Genomic DNA, 25,505 nt, shown 5'->3' on the forward strand with positions numbered 1-25,505 from the left:
AGGAAACGGTATCGCCCAATGTTGCCAGCAACTGCAATAGCAGAAGGGACAAACTTGAACTGCAAAACACCTAGTCAACCCCCAATAACCACACATGCATACACGCACACACTCAAAGCCACTTTGTGTGTGAACACAGCTGGGGAGATGATGTATTACACAATCCCTCTGCTCCCTGTCAACAAAAAATAAAATAAAAGATTGATTTCCAGCCAATCGACGGGGTTGATACTGTACTGTATGTACCCTGTGGTGGCTCTCTCTGTTCTGTGTGAATGCTTTAAAGGTTGTCTTTGTTGTACTGTAGCGCCTGCCGTTCAGCTTTTCTCTTACGGGTCTCATTCACACATACAGCTCTTCTCTGTCTCAAACCCACACACAGGATTCTCTCTCTCTCTCTCTATCAATTACAGGATTCACCCACGCTTGCCTCCCTCTCTTCTCTCCCATTTCTACTGTATATGTCTATCTCCTGTTGCCTTCGCTCCTTCCCTGTCTATTGTGGCGTTTTGGTTTCACGGTATGTGGTCAGTCTCTTTCCTTCTCTCTGGGCAGAGACTAAACCACATTCGTAGTCTATAGTGTACAGAGATGGAGACCCAGTCCTAGCCTTCCTAATGGGCGTGCTGCTTACAACAGACCAGCGAGGGTGGGTGACCAGCTGGCTCTCGTAGCCGAGGGAGATGGGTGGAGGCTGGGTGACTTCGCCATGGTTAAGAGGGGTTGCGTGTGTGTGTGTGTGTGTGTGCGTAGCATAGCGACAGGCCTGCATTTCTGTTTTATCTCTGCATCAGTGTTTTTAGAGCTTTTCAGTGAAGTGTCAGATGGTGATGTCTTGTAGTCATCAGCAAATAGGGACTTCTAAATGGCTCTAGTGCTATCTGGACTATAGCACTACACACACACACACACACTAATAAGATGTGTTGAATATTACTAAGGTTATATTAATGGGGCAGCAGGTAGCCTAGTGGTTAGAGCGTTGGACTAGTAACCGGAAGGTTGCAAGATGGAATCCCAGAGTTGACAAGGTAAAAACCTGTCGTTCTGCCCCTGAACAAGGCAGTTAACCCACTGTTCCCCGGTAGGCCGTCATAGTAAATAAGAATTTGTTCTTTACTGACTTGCCTAGTTAAATAAAATAATGTATTACTCAGGTTTTACTGAAATTGTACACTTTCCAAAATGATGTCATGCTTGATATGCCTTATTTCACTCCCATCAGCAGAGTGTAATAAAAGGACAGAAAGGAGGGAGGAGATGACGAGAACGATGAAAGGAAGTATGAATGAATTCATAACCGGCACCATGTCCCAAAGGCAGGGGAGACGAGAGTGGGATGAGGAGAGGCGGGGAACGGAAGAATAGAATAATAGTGGAGAGGAAGAGGGTAGAGAGGAAGAGGGAGGACGTGTTCCCTGTCTCCCCTCGTTCCTTCATTGCTGATTGGCACAGCAGCATGCACCATTAATCAGCTTATGAATGAAAGCAAACCACATATGAAATTTGATTTCCTAATGCGCTAACAAGGAGAACGCAGCAGGAAAACGAGGTGAGGGAGAGAAAGAGCGTAACGGGGAAGAAGGGAACCGATATATGAAGGAGAGAACATAGTGAGAATAAACATGAACTGTGGAGAAGGGAGAGAGGGAGACCGAGGGAACTGGGACAAAGGATAAGGAGGAGATCAAGCATATTATAGAGCAAATTGAACATGAAACAATAAGAAAGGATAAGGAGGAGATCAAGCATATTATAGAGCAAATTGAACATGAAACAATAAGAAAGGATAAGGAGGAGATCAAGCATATTATAGAGCAAATTGAACATGAAACAATAAGAAAGGATAAGGAGGAGATCAAGCATATTATAGAGCAAATTGAACATGAAACAATAAGAAAGGATAAGGAGGAGATCAAGCATATTATAGAGCAAATTGAACATGAAACAATAAGAAAGGATGAGGAGATCAAGCATATTATAGAGCAAATTGAACATGAAACAATAAGAAAGGATAAGGAGGAGATCAAGCATATTATAGAGCAAATTGAACATGAAACAATAAGAAAGGATAAGGAGGAGATCAAGCATATTATAGAGCAAATTGAACATGAAACAATAAGAAAGGATAAGGAGGAGATCAAGCATATTATAGAGCAAATTGAACATGAAACAATAAGAAAGGATAAGGAGGAGATCAAGCATATTATAGAGCAAATTGAACATGAAACAATAAGAAAGGATAAGGAGGAGATCAAGCATATTATAGAGCAGATTGAACATGAAACAATAAGAAAGGATAAGGAGGAGATCAAGCATATTATAGAGCAGATTGAACATGAAACAATAAGAAAGGATAAGGAGGAGATCAAGCATATTATAGAGCAAATTGAACATGAAACAATAAGAAAGGATAAGGAGGAGATCAAGCATATTATAGAGCAAATTGAACATGAAACAATAAGAAAGGATAAGGAGGAGATCAAGCATATTATAGAGCAAATTGAACATGAAACAATAAGAAAGGATAAGGAGGAGATCAAGCATATTATAGAGCAGATTGAACATGAAACAATAAGAAAGGATGAGGAGATCAAGCATATTATAGAGCAAATTGAACATGAAACAATAAGAAAGGATAAGGAGGAGATCAAGCATATTATAGAGCAAATTGAACATGAAACAATAAGAAAGGATAAGGAGGAGATCAAGCATATTATAGAGCAAATTGAACATGAAACAATAAGAAAAGGATAAGGAGGAGATCAAGCATATTATAGAGCAGATTGAACATGAAACAATAAGAAAGGATGAGGAGATCAAGCATATTATAGAGCAAATTGAACATGAAACAATAAGAAAGGATAAGGAGGAGATCAAGCATATTATAGAGCAAATTGAACATGAAACAATAAGAAAGGATAAGGAGGAGATCAAGCATATTATAGAGCAAATTGAACATGAAACAATAAGAAAAGGATAAGGAGGAGATCAAGCATATTATAGAGCAAATTGAACATGAAACAATAAGAAAGGATAAGGAGGAGATCAAGCATATTATAGAGCAAATTGAACATGAAACAATAAGAAAAGGATAAGGAGGAGATCAAGCATATTATAGAGCAAATTGAACATGAAACAATAAGAAAGGATGAGGAGATCAAGCATATTATAGAGCAAATTGAACATGAAACAATAAGAAAGGATAAGGAGGAGATCAAGCATATTATAGAGCAAATTGAACATGAAACAATAAGAAAGGATAAGGAGGAGATCAAGCATATTATAGAGCAAATTGAACATGAAACAATAAGAAAAGGATAAGGAGGAGATCAAGCATATTATAGAGCAAATTGAACATGAAACAATAAGAAAGGATGAGGAGATCAAGCATATTATAGAGCAAATTGAACATGAAACAATAAGAAAGGATAAGGAGGAGATCAAGCATATTATAGAGCAAATTGAACATGAAACAATAAGAAAGGATAAGGAGGAGATCAAGCATATTATAGAGCAAATTGAACATGAAACAATAAGAAAGGATAAGGAGGAGATCAAGCATATTATAGAGCAAATTGAACATGAAACAATAAGAAAGGATAAGGAGGAGATCAAGCATATTATAGAGCAGATTGAACATGAAACAATAAGAAAAGGACAACAAGCGAGAGTGATAGATAAAGAGAGAGGGGGGAGACGGTGAGGGAGAGAGCGATAGACTGATAGCTGAGGGGCTGTGAAGTGTGTTAGTGATGGTGATATAGTGAGTGAGTGGTTTGGAGGGTTTCAGATGAGCTGGACAGAGAACAGTGAGATTCATGGAGCCGAGTATGCATTAATGAACAGCTCTCTCTGTCTCTCTCTCGCTGTCTCTCTCTCTCTCGCTGTCTCTCTCTCTCTCGCTGTCTCTCTCTCTCTCGCTGTCTCTCTCTCTCTCGCTGTCTCTCTCTCTCGCTGTCTCTCTCGCTGTTTCTCTCGCTGTTTCTCTCGCTGTCTCTCTCGCTGTTTCTCTCGCTGTCTCTCTCTCGCTGTCTCTCGCTCTCTCTCGCTGTCTCTCGCTCTCTCTCGCTGTCTCTCTCTCTCTCGCTGTCTCTCTCTCTCTCGCTGTCTCTCTCTCTCTCGCTGTCTCTCTCGCTCTCCCTGTCTCTCTCGCTCTCCCTGTCTCTCTCGCTCTCCCTGTCTCTCTCGCTCTCCCTGTCTCTCTCGCTCTCCCTGTCTCTCTCGCTCTCCCTGTCTCTCTCGCTCTCCCTGTCTCTCTCGCTCTCCCTGTCTCTCTCGCTCTCCCTGTCTCTCTCGCTCTCCCTGTCTCTCTCGCTCTCCCTGTCTCTCTCGCTCTCCCTGTCTCTCTCGCTCTCCCTGTCTCTCTCGCTCTCGCTGTCTCTCGCTCTCGCTGTCTCTCGCTCTCGCTGTCTCTCGCTCTCGCGCTCGCTGTCTCTCTCGCGCTCGCTGTCTCTCTCGCGCTCGCTGTCTCTCTCGCGCTCGCTGTCTCTCTCGCGCTCGCTGTCTCTCTCGCGCTCGCTGTCTCTCTCGCGCTCGCTGTCTCTCTCGCGCTCGCTGTCTCTCTCGCGCTCGCTGTCTCTCTCGCGCTCGCTGTCTCTCGCTCTCGCGCTCACTGTCTCTCGCGCTCGCTGTCTCTCTCTCTCGCGCTCGCTGTCTCTCTCTCGCGCTTGCTGTCTCTCTCTCGCGCTCGCTGTCTCTCTCTCGCGCTCGCTGTCTCTCTCGCGCTCGCTGTCTCTCTCGCGCTCGCTGTCTCTCTCGCGCTCGCTGTCTCTCTCGCGCTCGCTGTCTCTCTCTCACTATCTCTCGCTCTCGCTGTCTCTCTCTCTCGCTCTGTCTCTCTCTCTCATGGAAACCTTGTTAACTTTTTTAGATGTTTCATGTCTGTGTTTAGTATCTGCACTTGTGTTGAATGGTCTTACACGATTGCTAATTGATTAATCAAATGTTTTCTCTTTCCTCATTTCTCTCTCCTAGCGGGGCATTCTCTGAGGTGGTGTTGGCCCAGGAGAGGTCTACGGGGAAGATGTTTGCTGTGAAGTGTATCCCCAAGAAGGCCCTGAAGGGGAAAGAGAGCAGCATCGAGAACGAGATCACCGTGCTCCGCAAGTAAGTCTCCCACCTACCTTCTCCTCCCTAACACCTGTTACCCTGGCGACCAAACGGAAAACACAGCCGCCCGTCACCATCACGCTCACTTCCCTCCCACTACTCCCCATTCACTGTTATCTTTAGGTCACGATCCACAGTCTCACACTGACAGAAGAGGAGATCTGGGTTGGTAGCAACTATAGAAAATGTCCTGTCTCCTATTTATTTTCTTAGTGACCTTGTCTCCTAAGTGCTGATACTGTACTGAATGTTCATTCTAATATTTTCTCCCAGTGAGAAACACTCAAGTATTTTACACTTATTATTCAGACATTGTCAGGTAGCTGAGTAGAGGTCTGTATGAACACACACACACACACGCACACACACACCTATGGGATAAAACCCAAGACATTCATCTCCACGTCACTAGATAATACAGTAATCCCTCTCCACAGCTTGGACTTGGCTGTGCTTGTGAGTGTGTATATGGTCAGATATCACCTTGGATCTGGCCCAGTGCTCAGTAGTTCCACAGGGTCTCACTCACTCACTCAGTCACTCAAAAGTCCAGAAGTAAGCGGCTACAGTATGTGTTGGTGTTATTATTGCAGTATACCATGCGTGTTCCCTAGGGACAGGAGAGACACCACTGACCCTGGCAATATTTATGGGGGATAGGTGTTGTCACTGTGATCCAGTCAGTGGAGGGGGGAGGTGTGGCCTAGCCTCTGACGCCTTCCATGTTTGACCTTTGGCTTTCTGCCACTCCCAGCGTCTCCTGGCAACCAGCTGATTGACAGGCTAATATGGCCTGAGGTCACAAGACACACCTCCTCAAGGTCAGTGCTTCATACCTTAGTGTCATTCACATGTACTTTATATATACAAAGTATGTGTATGGCCTTCAAATTACTGTATTCGGCTATTTCAGCCACACCCGTTGCTGACAGGTGTATAAAATTGAGCTCACAGCCATGCAATCTCCATAGACAAACATTGGCAGTAGAATGGCCTTACTGAAGAGCTCAGTGACGTTCAACGTAGCACCGTCATAGGATGCCACCTTTCCAACAAGTCAGTTCGTCAAATTTCTGCCCTGCTAGAGCTGCCCCGGTCAACTGTAAGTGCTGTTATTGTGAAGTGGAAGCCTCTAGGAGCAACAACGTCTCAGCCGCGAAGTGGTAGGCCACACAAGCTTACAGAAAAAAAACGACGAGGGCTGAAGCGTGTAGTGCGTAAAAATCATCTGTCCTCGGTTGCAACACTCACTACAGAGTTCCAAACTACCTCTGGAAGCAACGTCAGCACAACTGTTTGTTGGGAGCTTCATAAAATGGGTTTCCTTGGCCGAGCAGACGCACACAAGCCTAACATCACCATTTGCAATGCCAACCGTCGGCTGGAGTGGTGTAAAGCTCGCCACCATTGGACACTGGAGCAGTGGAAAGACGTTCTCTGGAGTGATGAATCATGCTTCGCCATCTGGCAGTCCGATGGACTAATCTGGGGATTGGTGGATTGCCAGGAGAACGCCACCTTCCCCAATGCATAGTGCCAACTGTAAAGTTTGGTGGAGGAGGAATAATGGTCTGGGGCTGTTTTTCATGGTTAGTGCACAAAGAGGTCCATACAGAAATGGTTTGTCGAGATCGATGTGGAAGAACTTGACTGGCTTGTACAGCGCCCTGACCTCAACCCCATCGAACACATTTGGGATGATTTGGAACACGACTATTAGCCAGGCCTAATTGCCCAACATCAGTGCCCGACCTCACTAATGCTCTTGTGGCTGAATGGAAGCAATGTACCACATCTAGTGGAAAGCCTTCCCAGAAGAGTGGAGGATGTTATAGCAGCAAAGGGAGGACCAACTAGATATTAATGCCCATGATTTTGGAATGAGACGTTCGACAAGCAGGCGTCCACATACTTTTGAATATGTAGTATATATGTATACACTTCAAGTGGTCAAGTGTGAACACACATTCAGAAACACACGCGTGTCAAAAATCGAGAACTGGCGCGCACACACATTCACAAAGAAATGATCAGGTTCTCTTTCTCCCTTTCTTGCTCTGTGAAGTTAGGGTATAGTGTCGTGCCACAGTCTCTGCCCACTCTGTCGCCTACTAGTTTATTTGGATCCTGCAGCTCGACAGGGATTCACGCGCACACACACACACACACACACACGGCTTTCTCTAAGAGACAGAGAATCAGTTGCTAAATAATAAGGCATTAACTGTGGAGGGATTTGTCATGTAATGACTGCAGATCAGGAATCCTCTATCTCTACTCTGAGGTTCCCATCTGCTTTACCCTTCCATGATCCCAGGGAGAGTTTAAACACACACCATTCTCCCTGGTGTTCTCATCTCAGCCATCTCTCCTCAGACTGTTTATGACTCATATCTCTACGCTCCACCGCTCGCTACGAGCTCAGCGATCACACACTCCTAATGCATATACTGAACTCCCCACCTGCTCACGCTTCCTGTGTGTGTGTGTGTGTGTGTGTGTGTGTGTACAGTATTATTCCCCCCTTGTGATAACATCATCGGCAAATGGGTCACGAGGCATCGAAGACACCCACACAGACCGGCAGCACAAGCACACAGACCACCACCACTGCAGCACACGCACACAGACCACCACCACAGCAGCACAAGCACACAGACCACCACCACAGCAGCACATGCACACAGACCACCACCACAGCAGCACAAGCACACAGACCACCACCACAGCAGCACAAGCACACAGACCACCACCACAGCAGCACAAGCACACAGACCACCACCACAGCAGCACAAGCACACAGACCACCACCACAGCAGCACACGCACACAGACCAGCAGCACAGCAGCACAAGCACACAGACCACCACCACAGCAGCACACGCACACAGACCAGCAGCACAGCAGCACACGCACACGCACACAGACCAGCAGCACAAGCACACAGACCACCACCACAGCAGCACAAGCACACAGACCACCACCACAGCAGCACAAGCACACAGACCACCACCACAGCAGCACAAGCACACAGACCACCACCACAGCAGCACAAGCACACAGACCACCACCACAGCAGCACACGCACACGCACACAGACCACCACCACAGCAGCACACGCACACAGACCACCACCACAGCAGCACAAGCACACAGACCACCACCACAGCAGCACACGCACACAGACCAGCAGCACAGCAGCACACGCACACGCACACAGACCAGCAGCACAGCAGCACAAGCGCCACAGCAGCACAAGCATGTCCCATGTGTACACTATACACTTTCACCATGGAGCAGTTACTATGGCGAGGCCTGAGTATGGTGTTGACTGTATCAATAGAGACAGAAAGGAGGGAAAGGGTTAGGATAAGGCTTGGGCTTATGTTTTATGTTCAGGTTTAGTAAGTGTTTGAGATGACTAGAGCTGAGGTAAAGGTGGTGTAGATGGGGGTTGAGACAGTCTGGGATCGGATCATCTGTTTGAAGGGTTATAGTTATACATGAGTAATAGACTAACGTTGTCTGTGTTTTCTGTCCCTCCAGAATCAAGCATGAGAACATAGTGGCTTTGGAGGACATCTATGAGAGTTCCAACCACCTCTACCTGATCATGCAGCTGTAAGTTCTCTCGCTCTCTTTGGCTCTTTTTGGCTCTCTTTCGCTCTCTTTGGCTCTCTTTCGCTCTCTGTCCCTCTCGCTCTCTGTCCCTCTCTCGCTCTCTGTCCCTCTCTCGCTCTCTGTCCCTCTCGTCCCTCTCTCGCTCTCTGTCCCTCTCTCGCTCTCTGTCCCTCTCTCGCTCTCTGTCCCTCTCTCGCTCTCTGTCCCTCTCTCGCTCTCTGTCCCTCTCTCGCTCTCTGTCCCTCTCTCGCTCTGTCCCCCTCTCGCTCTCTGTCCCCCTCTCGCTCTCTGTCCCCCTCTCGCTCTCTGTCCCCCTCTCGCTCTCTGTCCCGCTCTCGCTCTCTGTCCCGCTCTCGCTCTCTGTCCCGCTCTCTGTCCCGCTCTGTCCCGCTCTCTGTCCCGCTCTCTGTCCCGCTCTCTGTCCCGCTCTCGCTCTCTGTCCCGCTCTCGCTCTCTGTCCCGCTCTCGCTCTCTGTCCCGCTCTCGCTCTCTGTCCCGCTCTCGCTCTCTGTCCCTCTCCCGCTCTCTGTCCCTCTCCCGCTCTCTGTCCCTCTCCCGCTCTCTGTCCCTCTCCCGCTCTCTGTCCCTCTCCCGCTCTCTGTCCCTCTCCCGCTCTCTGTCCCTCTCCCGCTCTCTGTCCCTCTCCCGCTCTCTGTCCCTCTCTCGCTCTCTGTCCCTCTCTCGCTCTCTGTCCCTCTCTCGCTCTGTGTCCCTCTCTCGCTCTGTGTCCCTCTCTCGCTCTCTCTCTCGCTCTCTGTCCCGCTCTCTGTCCCGCTCTCGCTGTCTGTCTCTCTCTCTCTCTCTCTCTCGCTGTCTGTCTCTCTCTCTCTCTCTCTCTCTCTCTGTCGCTGTGTCTGTTGCTGTGTCTGCCTGTCTCTCTCTGCCTCTCCTGTCTCTCTCTCTCGCTCTACCTCTCCTTCTGTCTCTCTGCCTCTCCTTCTGTCTCTTTGACTGTCTCGGTCTCACTCAGCACCCAGGAATGGGGCAGTTTTAGCTTTACACACATACACACACACTTTATAAGCCCTCATTACTCTAATTAGACTTCCATTAAGACTGTCTACAGGAGAGGGAATGGGACCTGGCTCGTAGCGCTCAGCTAACGTTTACGTAACATTACTCTAACGTTACAGCAAGGCTAACGTGCCACTGCACTCCTGGCCACATTAATCAGCTGTTATATCAGTCTGTCGAGGAGGGTGTGTGAGTTATGGATTAAAGTGTGTTGTCAGTTATGTAAGTGTGCGTGTGCAGGAAAGTAGAGCAGTTCTTAACTTTGATCATTTCATTTAGGTTATTGCTGAGTCACGGCACACCAATGTTATTAATTTCAGTGCTAACAGGCTGTCGAATTGAGAACAGAGGAGAACACCGGCCACCCTTCTGAACCATCTTTCACTTCACTCTTCTTCCAGTCTTCTGCCTCTCTCACCCTTCACTTCTCTCTCTTCTCCTTTCTTCCTTCTCACCCCTGTTCTCCTCCCCCCTCACACCTCATCTTTCCTCCCTCACCTCTCACCTTTTCCCCTTACCTCTCCCCTCACCTGCAGCAGGTGTGAAATGATTCTCCTCTGCAGCAAGGCACCTTCTCATTTCAGGCTCTGATAAAGGTCACCTCACTCCACTTATGACAGTTAACTTGGTAGAAGCAGGAATAACACCTTAGCAGGTAGGAATCTCAGTACTCATCGAAATTTGAGTCGGTACACATCTGAGTCCATGTATCAAGCATCACCTCCGAGTGTTTATTTTATTTAACCTTTATTTAACCTTTATTTAACTAGGCAAGTCAGTTAAGAATAAATTCTTATTTACAATTACGGCCTACCCCGGCCAAACCCGGATGACGCTGGGCCAATTGTGCGCCGCCCTATGGGACTCCCAATCACGGCCGGATGTGATACAGCCTGTATAGGAATCATCCTCAGAGGTTGACAGGTGTGGTCTGATATACAGTACCTGTGCTCTAAGTTTGATTTAACTTTGCTCTGAGTTTAACACATCAGGTCTGATATACCTGTACTCGGGAGTTTGACAGATCGGGTTTGATTTAACAGCGTCTGTGCTCAGAGTTTGACATGTTATGTCTGATCTAGCTGTGATTAGTTAGTTGGGTCTGGTGTGGTGCTTCCATCTCTGGTTGGATGAAGAGCTGCTGTCTACAGCGATCTACAACCATGTCATCACCACATGGCTGATACATCCAATCCTGTTCAAATAAGTGAGGGTGAGATGGAGAGATGGATGGAGAGGGAACGGTATGCCAGGCAGATGGAAGTGTGATGTGAGAGAGAGATGGATGGAGAGGGAACGGTATGCCAGGCAGATGGAAGTGTGATGTGAGAGGGAAGAAGAGAGAGGGAGAGAGAGATGGATGGAGAGGGAACGGTATGCCAGGTAGATGGAAGTGTGATGTGAGAGGGAAGAAGAGAGAGAGAGATGGATGGAGAGGGAAAGGTATGCGAGGCAGATGGAAGTGTGATGTGAGAGGGAAGGAGAGAGAGAGAGAGAGAGAGAGAGAGAGAGAGATGGATGGAGAGGGAAAGGTATGCCAGGCAGATGGAAGTGTGATGTGAGAGAGAGATGGATGGAGAGGGAACGGTATGCCAGGTAGATGGAAGTGTGATGTGAGAGAGAGAGAGATGGAGAGGGAACGGTATGCCAGGCAGATGGAAGTGTGATGTGAGAGAGAGAGAGATGGAGAGGGAACGGTATGCCAGGCAGATGGAAGTGTGATGTGAGAGAGAGATGGATGGAGAGGGAACGGTATGCCAGGTAGATGGAAGTGTGATGTGAGAGAGAGAGAGAGAGAGAGAGATGGATGGAGAGGGAAAGGTATGCGAGGCAGTTGGAAGTGTGATGTGAGAGAGAGAGAGAGAGAGAGAGATGGATGGAGAGGGAAAGGTATGCTAGGCAGTTGGAAGTGTGATGAGAGAGGGAAGGAGAGAGAGAGAGAGGGAAGAAGAGATGGCTTTAGGATGAATTTGGTATATGAGCGAAAGCCAAAATGGAGCAATTGAAGCCAAGAACAAGAGGAGGGGATTTGAAGGGGGAGACAGACAGAGAAAGAAAGCAGGCAGAAGACAGAGAGCGGAAAAAACTAATCTAAAACGTATCTGGAGTAGAGCAAAGCTTGAATCTTTTCGACTCAGTCAGTGGCTATTTAATGATGAATGGAAAGGGTTGTAAAAGTATGTGGTGTTTTACAGAAAATATAAACACGGCTGTGGTTTTTTTATTTTCTCCCCAACAACACAAACCATGTGAGTTAAACAAACCAAACAGTTCTGTTCTACGGAAGCAGCAGGCTCAGCCACAGGCTTGTGAGTGTTACTGTTAAAACACCTTCACACCACTACCTTACTGTAGGAACCACTACAGCTGGGTCAGCAACACCTTCACACCACTGCCTTACTGTAGGAACCACTACAGCAGGGTCAGCAACACCTTCACACCACTACCTTACTGTAGGAACCACTACAGCAGGGTCAACAACACCTTCACACCACTACCTTACTGTAGGAACCACTACAGCAGGGTCAACAACACCTTCACACCACTAACTTACTGTAGGAACCACTACAGCAGCGTCATTAACACCTTCACACCACTACCTTACTGTAGAAACCACTACAGCAGGGTCATCAACACCTTCACACCACTACCTTACTGTAGGAACCACTACAGCAGGGTCAACAACACCTTCACACCACTACCTTACTGTAGGAACCACTACAGCAGGGTCAACAACACCTTCACACCACTACCTTACTGTAGGAACCACTACAGCAACAACACCTTCACACCACTACCTTACTGTAGGAACCACTACAGCAGGGTCAGCAACACCTTCACACCACTACCTTACTGTAGGAACCACTACAGAAGGGTCAACAACACCTTCACACCACTACCTTACTGTAGGAACCACTACAGCAGCGTCATCAACACCTTCACACCACTACCTTACTGTAGGAACCACTACAGCAGCGTCAACAACACCTTCACACCACTACCTTACTGTAGGAACCACTACAGCAGGGTCAACAACACCTTCACACCACTACCTTACTGTAGGAACCACTACAGCAGGGTCAGCAACACCTTCACACCACTACCTTACTGTAGGAACCACTACAGCAGGGTCAACAACACCTTCACACCACTACCTTACTGTAGGAACCACTACAGCAGGGTCAACAACACCTTCACACCACTACCTTACTGTAGGAACCACTACAGCAGCGTCATCAACACCTTCACACCACTACCTTACTGTAGAAACCACTACAGCAGGGTCATCAACACCTTCACACCACTACCTTACTGTAGGAACCACTACAGCAGGGTCAACAACATCTTCACACCACTACCTTACTGTAGGAACCACTACAGCAGGGTCATCAACACCTTCACACCACTACCTTACTGTAGGAACCACTACAGCAGGGTCAACAACACCTTCACACCACTACCTTACTGTAGGAATCACTACAGCAGGGTCAACAACACCTTCACACCACTACCTTACTGTAGGAACCACTACAGCAGGGTCATCAACACCTTCACACCACTACCTTACTGTAGGAACCACTACAGCAGGGTCAACAACACCTTCACACCACTACCTTACTGTAGGAACCACTACAGCAGGGTCAACAACACCTTCACACCACTACCTTACTGTAGGAACCACTACAGCAGGGTCAACAACACCTTCACACCACTACCTTACTGTAGGAACCACTACAGCAGGGTCAACAACACCTTCACACCACTACCTTACTGTAGAAAACATGACAGCAAGGGTCAGCAACACCTTCACACCACTACCTTACTGTAGGAACCACTACAGCAACAACACCTTCACACCACTACAGCAGGGTCAGCAACACCTTCACACCACTACCTTACTGTAGGAACCACTACATCAGCGTCAGCGTTGGGGCTTAGTTGTGGTCAATTTGCAGTGTATCAATTATTATAATTATGTTACAGCCCCCCCCCCCCCCCCGACCATCCTCATCGACAAAAATCACCCCACGGCTGAATCTAGTTGACTACTACTGCACTGCAGTGTCTGACACTGCTGAGCCAGACAACTACACAGGAGCACACAGGGCCACTGTACAGCTCAGATTACACTCAGATAAAGGGACAACCTGATACTGTTCTGAGAGAGAGAGAGTGGGGGGGGGGGGGTGCAGGTAGAGAAAGGGATGAGGAAGGGACAGCGATAGCAAGAAAGAGAGAGACTGAATGGAAAGATGATTGAGTGTGTGTGTGCCTGCAGTATGGTGTGTGTGTATTGAAAGGGAAGTAGATTTGGCTCCTGTCTGATTGCCATGGTCTCCCTACGCAAATGGTTACGTAATCCTGCAGGATGGTGGCCCATCTCCTCCGTCACTACCACACCGTTATGTCCAGCCAACGTGTGTGTGTGTGTGTGGCTTAGCCTTTTGCTTGTCATCCCCTGCCACGCTCGTCTTGGCTGGAAAAAAGTCACTGTTGGCAGAGAAGAGAGCGAGAGAAGAGAAAGGGAGAGATGGAGCGTGGGGATATAGAGGGAGAGAGGACAGAAAGGGCGAGAGAGAACAGAGCAGATTAGCAATTAATTTCTTATCTCCTTTTTTTCAGAAACTTCATTAGAATGTAATTTTCTTCCTGCTCTTATTTGGTCTGTCACTGTGACGATGCGCCCAGATTCACACTATGTGTGTGTGTGTGTGTGTATTCAATATTCATCCAATACAAATCTCTGCGGTTTTAGAGAAAAACATAAACTCAGCAAAAAAATCCTCACTGTCAACTATTTATTTTCAGGAAACTTAACGTGTGTAAAAATTTGTATGAACATAAGATTCAACAACTGAGACATAAACTGAACAAGTTCCACAGACATGTGACTAACAGAAATGGAATAATGAGTCCGTATCTGGTGTGGCCACCAGCTGCATTAAGTACTGTAGTACATCTCCTCCTCAGGGACTGCACTAGATTTGCCAGTTCTTGCTGTGGGATGTTACCCCACTCTTGCACCAAGGCACCTGCAAGTTCCAGGACATTTCTGGGGAGAATGGCTCTAGCCCTCACCCTCCGATCCAACAGGTCCCAGACGTGCTCAATGGGATTGAGATCCTGGCTCTTCACTGGCCATGGCCGAACACTGACATTCCGGTCTTGCAGGAAATCACGCACAGAACGAGCAGTATGGCTGGTGGCATTTTCATGCTGGAGGGTCATGTCAGGATAAGCCTGCAGGAAGGGTACCACATGAGGGAGGAGGATGTCTTCCCTGTAACGCACAGCATTGAGATTGCTTGCAATGACAACAAGTTCAGTCCGATGATGCTGTGACACACCGCCCCAGACCATGACGGACCCTCCACCTCCAAATCGATCCCGCTCCAGAGTAACGCTCATTCCTTCGCCGATAAACGCAAATCCGACCATCACCCCTGGTGAGACAAAACCGTGACTCGTCAGTGAAGAGAACCTTTTGCCAATCCTTTCTGATCCAGAGATGGTGGGTTTGTGCCCATAGGTGAAGTTGTTGCCGGTGATGTCTGGTGAGGACCTGCCTTTACAATAGGCCTACAAGCCGTCAGTCCAGCCTCTCAGCCTATTGTGGACAGTCTGAGCACTGATGGAGGGATTGTGCGATCTGGTGTAACTTGGGCAGTTGTTGTAGAAGCCATTCTATAGCTGTTTTGCAAGTGTGATGTTCAGATGTACCGATCCTGTGCAGATGTTGTTACACGTGGTCTGCCACTGCGAGGACGATCAGCTGTCCGTCCTGTCTCCCTGTAGCGCTGTCTTGGGCGTCTCACAGTACAGACATTGCAATTTATTGCCCTGGCCACATCTGGAGTCCTCATGCCTAAGGCACGTTCACACAGATGAGCAGGAACCCTGGGCATCTTTCTTTTGGTGTTTTTCCGTCAGTAGAAAGGCATCTTTAGTGTCCTAAGTTTTCATAACTGTGACCTTAATTGCCTACCATCTGTAATCTGTTAGTGTCTTAAAGACCGTTCCACAGGTGCATGTTCATTAATTGTTTATGGTTCATTGAACAAGCATGGGAAACAGTGTTTAAACCCTTCACAATGAAGATCTGTGAAGTTATTTGGATTTTTACGAATTATCATTGAAAGACAAGGTCTGGAAAAAGGGACGTTTCTTTTTTTGCTGAGTTTATTTGACCCTATGCTCAATCTCCCTCAGTGCAGTAACGAGAGGTGCAGTGAAACTTGTCGATCTTGTGTAGTATAGGTTGTTATTGTAGATTGACAGTTATGTTTGTATCTTATAAAGGTTAGAATTGTGATTGATTTAAGCTGATCCAAGATCAGTATTTAGTTCTAGTTGAGGCTGTTTATGGTTCAGTGTGTGGGTTAATCGGAATACCAGTAAGGATCATGGTTACAGCGCCCCCATGGGGATCAGAGGAGAGGAGCAGCCCCTCAGGCTCCTGCTGCACCGTCTGTCAACTCAGTACTGAGGAAGAAGGTACAGTACATTTGCTTCCCAAACGCCATACACAGGGGCACCGAGAGAGAGACTTTATTGGGTCAATATGAAAGTACTAACCTCAGTGGATCAAAACAGTACTTCCTGGTAGTCCTTGGCGTGACATGACTTTCTATTGAAGGTCAGCTGTCTGTTTATCAATAGTGTATATACGAGGACTGCAGCCAGATGCCTTCAGGGGACATGTCAAACATGAGAGCGCGAGACAACAGAAACAGTCGGTGGGGTCAATACAGGAACCAGGAGAGGGAGCTGTGTACCTGTGGAAATGCAAAATGTCCTTCCTCCGTTGTTTCCATATTGTGCTTGTCAGTACAAACGGAGACCAGTCATAAGAGACAGATTCTACCTCATTAATCTTCTTACCGTACATACTAGGCATTTTAATTTCTCTTGGTTTTAAAGCATGTTAAACCTAATATAGAGTCATTTGACTTACATTTATTTATTTTATTCCTTCCTCCCTCAGAACTAGTCTTTATGGACTGTGGCACTATTAGAGATGAGTGGTTGGCTACTCCCCCTTGTGGTGGAATGTGACAGAAAGCTACTTTACCCCGACAGTCAGCCAGAGACCTCCAGTATTTACATAGGTTCTCTGCAGTGCTACGCAGTGACGACACCCTGCTCAGATACAGCGGAGTGCCACTAAACTAATGACCAGTGCACTGAGCTGTTCTGTTAGTGGCAGACCCAGGATCAGTTTACCCTTTCCATAACCATAAGGGACGGCCGGACAGACTACAAATCTGTCCTTAGATCAGTGCTTAGCAGCCATCTATACTGCCCTGTGCCAGCTAGCTGTTGAGGACTGAGGAAAGTTCTGGGATGTTCAGCTTCTGGCCTGTGGCTGTTCTGGCGCGTAAAAAACAACAACAATCTGGCTTAGAGTCTTAACACAAACCTGTAAAACGGCAAGGGCACCGTCTGACACACAGTCTGGAGCTTAGCTATCCTCCACTGTGTGAATCTATGATCCGAGAAAAATTAGACCTTTTTTCTCAGTTTCTTTGTTTTAGATTTTGTTTCCCTCCCATCTCCTGTCCTCTCTCTCTCTCTCTGCTACAGTTCTCCCTATACAGTTCGTTTTAGACTGTATGGTGCACTTTGATTGGTCGTGATAGAATGGGGCATGAAGGGTTAAGTTTAGTGGAGCAGCGCGTTAGAATGGGTCAAAGCATACCCCCACTGTGGGGTACACACGTGTGTCAAACGCACATGCACACACACACACACACGCATACGGTTGAATGGAGGCAGATTCGTATAGCTCATAAATGAAGTCTCAGTGGATCTGTCTCATGATAACAGGTTCCCTCCAGATGTGTGTTTGTGTCTGTTTTACTTACCTTTTTTACTGACCCCCTCTCTGTCTGTCACAGAGTCTCGGGAGGTGAGTTGTTTGACCGTATCGTGGAGAAGGGGTTCTACACAGAGAAAGATGCCAGTACTCTCATCAGACAGGTGCTAGACGCTGTCGACTACCTCCACAAGTTGGGCATCGTCCACAGAGACCTGAAGGTGACGGTGACACACACACTCGCACACACAAACCCTGTCTACTCCCCCCTGCATCTTGACATGAGCGTGTCACTTGTGTTTTATGGGCCGTGATTCATTGCGGTGGTGAGGTGCAGCTTGCGTTTGTGATTTATGCCGCTTAGCGGGTCACAACACGCAGTGGCTTCTGTGAAATATACCACATAGCGGACTCCACTGAGAGAGAGGAGTACGGTCATACGGCCTCATAAAACAGACGGCAACATAACTGTACTGTGTTGAAGGGTTATAGACTGTAGAAAGAGGAGGAAGGGAAGCGCTACTAAGGTACACAATAGTACATTTTGGTAGATAGAAGGTGCTCTTTGGTAAACGGGGTAAATTGGTCATCAAAAAGGAAGGAGGGCCTCCTGGGTGGCGCAGTGGTTAAGGGCGCTGTACTGCAGCGCCAGCTGTGCCACCAGAGACTCTGGGTTCGCGCTCAGGCTCTGTCGTAACCGGCCGCGAGGGTTTGGGTTTGGCCAGTAGGGAAATCCTTGTCTCATCGCGCATCAGCGACTCCTGTGGTGGGCCGGGCCCAGTGCGCTAACCAAGGTTGCCAGGTGCACGGTGTTTCTTCCGACACATTGGTGCGGCTGGCTTCCGGGTTGGATGCGCGCTGTGTTAAGAAGCAGTACGGTTTGGTTGGGTTGTGTATCGGAGGATGCATGACTTTCAACCTTCCTCTCCCGAGCCCGTACGGGAGTTGTAGCGATGAGACAAGATAGTAGCTACTAAACAATTGGAGAAAACGGGGTAAAAATTCAAACAAACAAAAAAAGGAAGGAAAACCAAGGCACTCTTCATATAATTAATTAAAATGGCTTTATTAGTATGGCATTTTCAATAGAAACAACGTTTTTTTTACGAAGCATTTCGGCTGCATGGCCTTCGTCAGGGAGTACTATTGAACATGCCATCCTAATAAAGCCATTTTAATTAATTATATGAAGAGTGCCTTGGTCCTCCTTTCTTTTTGGTTATAGACTGTGTTGAAGGGTTATAGACTGCCTTTGACAAATTATTACGGTTTTATATCTACAGTACGTTCAGGGTAAGTAGAGATCCAAGGATGGGAGAGCTCCGTTTGTGGTTAACACGATCCCTCTATCTCTCCATCTGTCCGCTCTCTCCCTCTGTCTGCTCTCTCCCTCTGTCTGCTCTCTCCCTCTGTCTGCTCTCTCCCTCTGTCTGCTCTCTCCCTCTGTCTGCTCTCTCCCTCTGTCCGCTCTCTCCCTCTGTCTGCTCTCTCCCTCTGTCTGCTCTCTCCCTCTGTCTGCTCTCTCCCTCTGTCTCCTCTCTCCCTCTGTCTGCTCTCTCCCTCTGTCTGCTCTCTCCCTCTGTCTGCTCTCTCCCTCTGTCTGCTCTCTCCCTCTGTCTGCTCTCTCCCTCTGTCTGCTCTCTCCCTCTGTCCGCTCTCTCCCTCTGTCCGCTCTCTCCCTCTGTCCGCTCTCTCCAGCCAGAGAACCTGCTGTATTTTAACCCCCAGGACGAGTCTAAGATCATGATCAGTGACTTTGGTCTGTCCAAGATGGAGGGCAGCGGGGATGTCATGTCAACCGCGTGTGGAACGCCGGGATACGTGGGTAAGAAGAGATGCCCCCCCACCCCATAACCTTAAATGTCCTTACTTAGAAGTTAATGCCACTTGTTAATATACCTTGTGTCGTCAGCTACTGAAATGTTAATACTGGAAGCAAGTCTTTTTGGGGTTTTAGGCTACCGTCCTTTCCAAAGTCGTATGCTACATTGTCTAAGTGCTCACTCTTACTGAGTGTGATGCGATCACTGTGCTTTACATAAATGGCACACTGCATAATACAGTATACTGTAGGTGAAATCCCACTGCTTTAATTATGTGCGTGTATGGGGGAGGGCGCATCTGTGTGCAGCTCACACACACAGACATCCTGCCTCTGGAGTAAGAAGGTCTTATCACACGCTGACAGACCCTGCCCCCAGTCGCCTGCTTTCCCCTTTTTAACAGAGCGACTGAGTCAGACGGCCAACATGGCGGGGCGCTCTACTGCAGTTCACTACGCGCTAGAGGGCTGTCAACTCTGTGCCACACATGGGGATTTATATACTGTAGCCCTGTGTGTGTGTGTGTGTGTGTGTGTGTGTGTGTGTCAACTCTGCCACACATGGGGATTTATATACTGTAGCCCTGTGTGTGTGTGTGTGTGTGTGTGTGTGTCAACTCTGCCACACATGGGGATTTATATACTGTAGCCCTGGCACTGTTTTTGCATGTGTGTGTCATTGAGTGCTAGTAGTCAGACACTCTAAAGTCTCATCATGTTGGCGTGTAGGACGGTATCTCTGGTAGTCAGACACTCTGAAGACTCATCATGTTGACTTGTAGGACGGTATCTCTGGTAGTCAGACACTCTGAAGACTCATCATGTTGACTTGTAGGACGGTACCTCTGGTAGTCAGACACTCTGAAGACTCATCATGTTGACGTGTAGGACGGTACCTCTGGTAGTCAGACACTCTGAAGACTCATCATGTTGACGTGTAGGACGGTACCTCTGGTAGTCAGACACTCTGAAGACTCATCATGTTGACGTCTTATCTGCCGGCTCCTGTCCACGCCCCTACATCCACATGCAAGTCAGTTAGCAGACACTTGTTTAAGTTTATCCATCGGGAACCATCGGGAACTATAGTTGGTGTAATGCAAAGCGCCAAATGTAATGCAAAGCGCCAAATTAAAATTAATTTCTATAAAAATCAAACTTTCATGAAATCACACATTTAAGATACCAAATTAAAGCTACACGTGTTGTGAATCCAGCCGACATGTCAGATTTCAAAAAGGCTTTTCGGCGAAAGCAAACGATGCTATTATCTGAGGATAGCACCTTCATAAACAAAATAGAGAACATATTTCAACCCTGCAGGCGTGACACAAAACCAGAAATAAAAATATAAATCATGCATTACCTTTGACGAGCGTCTTCTGTTGGCTCCAATATGTCCCATAAACATCACAAATGGTCCTTTTGTTTGATTAATTCCGTCCATATATATCCAAAATGTCAATTTATTTGGCGCGTTTGATCCAGAAAAACACAGATTCCAACTTGCGCAACGTGACTACAAAATATCTCTAAAGTTACCTGTAAACTTTGCCAAAACATTTCAAACTACTTTTGTAATACAACTTTAGGTATTTTTTAAAGTAAATAATCGATAAATTGAAGAAGGGATGATCTGTGTTCAATACAGGAAGAAAACAAACTGAAGCATGCTTTCTGGTCATGCGCCTCTATCAAAAAGTACACATGAAGTGACCCTCGTTCAAGATGGCCGTACTTCTTCATTACACAAAGGAATAACCTCAACCAATTTCTAAAGACTGGTGACATCCAGTGGAAGTGGTAGGAACTGCAAGCAAGTCCCTTAGAAATCTGGATTCCCAATGAAAACCCATTGAAAAGAGAGTGACCTAAAAAAAAAAACATCTGAATTGTTTGTCCTCGGGGTTTCGCCTGCTACATAAGTTCTGTTTATACTCACATACATAATTCAAACAGTTTTAGAAACTTCAGAGTGTTTTCTATCCAAATCTACTAATAATATGCATATCTTATCTTCTGGGGATGAGTAGCTTTTCATACAAAATTACAAATGCTGCCCCCTATCCTTCCTCCTCCCTCTATCCCACAATCTCTTCAGATGAGGCCACTGCAGTTTTTGTCCCTCTGTCCCTCCCTCCCCATCTGCTGTAGGGCTTTTCTAAAAGGCTGCAATGTGACGGTTGCTGCATTAGAAATGCTGCTAAATATAGCAGGTACTGGATGATGGCATTGAGAAGCCTGCATTCCTGAGGTATGAATAGCCCAGGGTTAGCGCCTGGCTGAATTAAGACCAGACTCTGTGGTTTGGACAGGCCCACCGTCAGAGCGGACACACGCATACACATACTGTGTACAAACACACACACACACGTCGGCCATATTGTTAGAGGAGATACGCAACACACGCTCAGCCCAGCACAAGTGAAGAAAGTATAACATTTGAGCCTCTGTGTGCACACACAGTGTCTGACTGTCTGTGGGTGTGCGTGTTTCCTGTGATCTGTATTTACCTCAGTTTTCAATATTGTTCTGTTTGTCGACCGTTGTTTGGGTGGGCTCAGTTCTATTTTGGCTGGGCTGTTATCATTGATTAGTCTGGACAGGCTTCTCTCAGTCTCGATAATCGCCCACAGGGGGGGGGATCACGGCCTCTGATAGGATGAGCTCCAGCTCTGGGCTTGACAGCAGGGTAATCCAGGGGGGAGAACACGTCTCTGTGTCCGTCTCTCCATCTCTGACTGTCTCCAGTTATGTCATCAACGTCTCATCCCCCTCTTTCTACATCTCTCCCTTCGTCTCGCTCCTTTTTCTCTCTCTCAGCTCCAGAGGTTCTTGCTCAGAAGCCCTACAGTAAGGCAGTGGACTGCTGGTCCATCGGAGTCATTGCATACATCCTGTAAGTTTCTATAGTCAATTGTACAACTCCTACAGACATGCTATGTGTTCCCATACCCAGTCAATGCCATGAGGGCAGAATTCACAGCTTTATATTGAGGGCCTTGGTTTGGATCCTTCTAGAGTGCAGCTGCATTTCACAAGTTCGCACACACGTTTGACTTATTGTGCGTGTGTGTTTGTCTGTGTGTGTGGATGTTTGTGTGTTTTGTAATGGAGAATGACACAACATCATGCCTTTCTCTTTCCTTTCATCAGAGCCAGATGTTGGTCTGCTACACTCTGCTCAGTCACCATGTATGGACATAGTGCTTCTGAGGAGAAAAAACAGACTTTTCAACATGTCTCTCTTTTGTTTTTCACCCCTCTGTCTGTGTGTGGACTACCTCTGAGTCAGAGGGCAGATTTAGCGCTGTGTGTGTTCCAGCTCTCGCTGACTGAGTTCCAGGCGTGTGTGTATGTGTGTGTGTTAGGGACAGGGAGAATAGGGGTTAGGGGCGGGGGTTAGAGTTTATCGTTAGGGACAGGGTGAATAGGGGCAATGGAACAATAAAGGCTGTGAGAACGATTGAAAGGTGTGAGTTACCTTTCGTCGTTAGAGCATCAGGGCAAATCTTCCTCATCCGCTGAAAACGTTCCTCATTTTTGCTCCCCTCTCCCCTTCTGTGTTGTTCTTGGCTCTCGATGGTTTGTCGCTCTGATGTGCAAAGCAGGCTCTGCCCTCTGGTTCTATCTCTCACCCTTCTCCTCTTCCCTTGTTCTTTCTCCCGTCCCAATAGCTCAGACATCCTTCTGTTCTTTATTTTCACCTGTTTATCCATCTCTGTCGGTTTATTGATGTAGTTGTTATGTAACTCTCCATGCTTACACAGCTTTGGATATAAGGATCACTAGGTGTCACTGGGTCATTAGAGGTGTGTGTGTGTGTGTGTGCACTCCTGTCACCTCTACTGTACACATGTGAGGGAGGATAAATAAATGTCTGAGAAACAGCGTTCACACAGTCAGTCAGTGTAGCTGGTGGATTAAACTGTGAATGTTTATGTTCAATAAGTAGTCCTCAAACATCCTTGTGAATAGCCTAGGCAATATTAAATTAGACCAAATATGTGTTTAGAGTTCAAGTAAATAGATTAAATCCAAGAATATCCAGTTGTGGATGGTAGTGTTGGGTTGAGGCCCGATGTTGGACCCCTTGATGTTTCCTCAGTGAGTTCCCAGTGGTCAGTGAGCTACTCCCGTCTTGTCATTTAGCCATTAGCACGGGCCTTGGAACTCGTTAGCCCATTTCCGAGCGCCTCCACACAATCCGGCTCGGCATGCCTGGTTGGGTCTCTCCTCAGGTGTGACGAGATCGCATCAGGTAATCAGGTGGAATAATCGCTCCGGCTCCTGGGGAGGAATGGCGCGCAAGTCTTTAACCAAATGTGAAAGCACAAAAACAGAAAGCTCATTGCGGCCACATCAGGCAGAACAGCTTCTCGATGGAGAAAGGCATTTTAATGAGGTTCGATCATAATGGCGGCTAATGTTTTCAATGGAAATCGTTTTGCCACAAGAAGTTCAATTAGTCCAGGATGAGGTTAGGAGAGCAGACAGAGAAAAGGTTTAGGATACATTACAGTCACCTTGTCAGTTTATCAATTGAATAGTTGTTCCAGCATTTGTCTCATTCGTCATCATGTTTTTCTATTATCATCTTGAAAGGAAACGATTCCCTGAGGTAGGAAGTGAATGCATGTTAACTTTTTTTTTTTATGAGCTCACTTCCTGTCTCTGTCTGCAGGTTGTGCGGCTATCCTCCATTCTACGATGAGAATGACTCCAAGCTCTTTGAGCAGATCCTCAAAGCAGACTATGAGTTTGACGCGCCATACTGGGACGACATATCTGATTCAGGTAAGCTGTGTGTGTGTGTGTGTGTGTGTGTGTCTAATGGAGTGAGTAATCCCCTTCAGACAGAGCATCCTCCTCTTCTTCCTCCCGTCTGGCAAATATGGACACTACACCAACATGGCTACTTTCTCTATGCTGTGACGTCGTCCTCTTGGAATTTGTGTGTGTTTTTAAGAGGTCATCACAGACCTGATCTGAGAACCCTATATTCTCCAGTTTGGCACCAGTCTAACCAGTAAACCATGAAACAACAGTAGTTATAACAGGAAGAGAGCGGAGGCTTCATCCAGGTGTTCGGTACACTGGCCAGGGAGTGTGGGAAACCATGTGCCTTGAACTGTGGACTGTTTGTGTATGTTGTGATGAGTGTGAGCCACTGTTCCCTCATGGGTTTTTCACAGCCAAAGACTTTATCGGCAGTCTGATGGAGAAAGACCCGGCGAAGCGCTTCACCTGTGACCAGGCCCTCAGACACCCATGGTGAGAGACAACACACACCGACCATAAACGCGCTCGAGCGCACACACACACCCACACTCATGTGGGTATTATGGGATGTTAAAGTGTCTGTGTGTGTGTGTTCAGGATCGCTGGGGACACGGCCCTCTGCAAGAACATCCACGAGTCTGTGAGCAGGCAGATCAGGAAAAACTTTGCCAAGAGCAAATGGAGGGTACGTTTGCATGTATGGTAATAAATGTCTGAGTGTCATTCAAGTGTCCGAGTGTGTCTGAATGATTGCTTATTTAATGTAGCGTTTATAAATCATACACTGGTCTCTTCCTCTCTCTCTTCCCCCCTCTCTCTCTCTCTCTCCTCTCTCTCTTCCTCTCTCTCTCTTCCTCTCTCTCTTTCTCCCTCTCTCTTCTCTTGCTCTTTCTTCTCTCTCGCTCTCTTGTCTTCTCTCTCGCTCTCTTCCTCTCTATCGTCTCTCTCGCTCTTCTCTCTCTTCCCCTCTCTTCCCCTCTCTCTCCTTCTCCAGCAAGCCTTCAATGCCACTGCAGTGGTGCGACACATGAGGAGACTGCAGTTGAGCAGCAGTATGGGCCAGAGCATGGACAGCTCTCACCCTCACCCTCCTAACAGCCGGGCCGCACAGATGCAGAACCAACGGAACCAGGCCAACCAGAACCAGGCCAACCAGACTCCCAACCAGACCCCTAGCCAGAGCTCTACTCAACCCTCTCTGAGTCCAAGCCAGACTCGGAGCCAGAACCCTAATGCAGCCATTATGAAGAGCTTTTCTGTGGACTCACCTCACAAGGACTGTAAGTGGACATGTATGCATCCACACAAACACACAAACCATGAACTAGTAAACACCAAC

The 25,505-nt window shown here is 47.2% G+C and overlaps 1 protein-coding gene across 3 annotated transcripts in view; it reads left to right on the forward strand.

Annotated features, from left to right (window-relative positions):
* camk1da (calcium/calmodulin-dependent protein kinase 1Da) overlaps positions 1-25,505 on the forward strand; it is a 64,819-nt gene that overhangs the window by 35,919 nt on the left and 3,395 nt on the right. For all 3 annotated transcript variants that reach the window (XM_036957453.2, XM_090214107.1, XM_036957454.2), the window contains 9 exons: positions 4,978-5,109; positions 8,658-8,732; positions 17,645-17,783; positions 19,261-19,387; positions 22,208-22,283; positions 24,069-24,181; positions 24,580-24,658; positions 24,764-24,851; positions 25,161-25,446. In XM_036957453.2, the coding sequence (XP_036813348.2) occupies positions 4,978-5,109; positions 8,658-8,732; positions 17,645-17,783; positions 19,261-19,387; positions 22,208-22,283; positions 24,069-24,181; positions 24,580-24,658; positions 24,764-24,851; positions 25,161-25,446 (1,115 nt within the window). The remainder of the gene's footprint in view (positions 1-4,977; positions 5,110-8,657; positions 8,733-17,644; positions 17,784-19,260; positions 19,388-22,207; positions 22,284-24,068; positions 24,182-24,579; positions 24,659-24,763; positions 24,852-25,160; positions 25,447-25,505) is intronic.

Source organism: Oncorhynchus mykiss, chromosome 21, assembly GCF_057628025.1.
Source record: "Oncorhynchus mykiss isolate SJ-2025 chromosome 21, ASM5762802v1, whole genome shotgun sequence".
NCBI classification, from domain to species: Eukaryota; Metazoa; Chordata; class Actinopteri; order Salmoniformes; family Salmonidae; genus Oncorhynchus; species Oncorhynchus mykiss.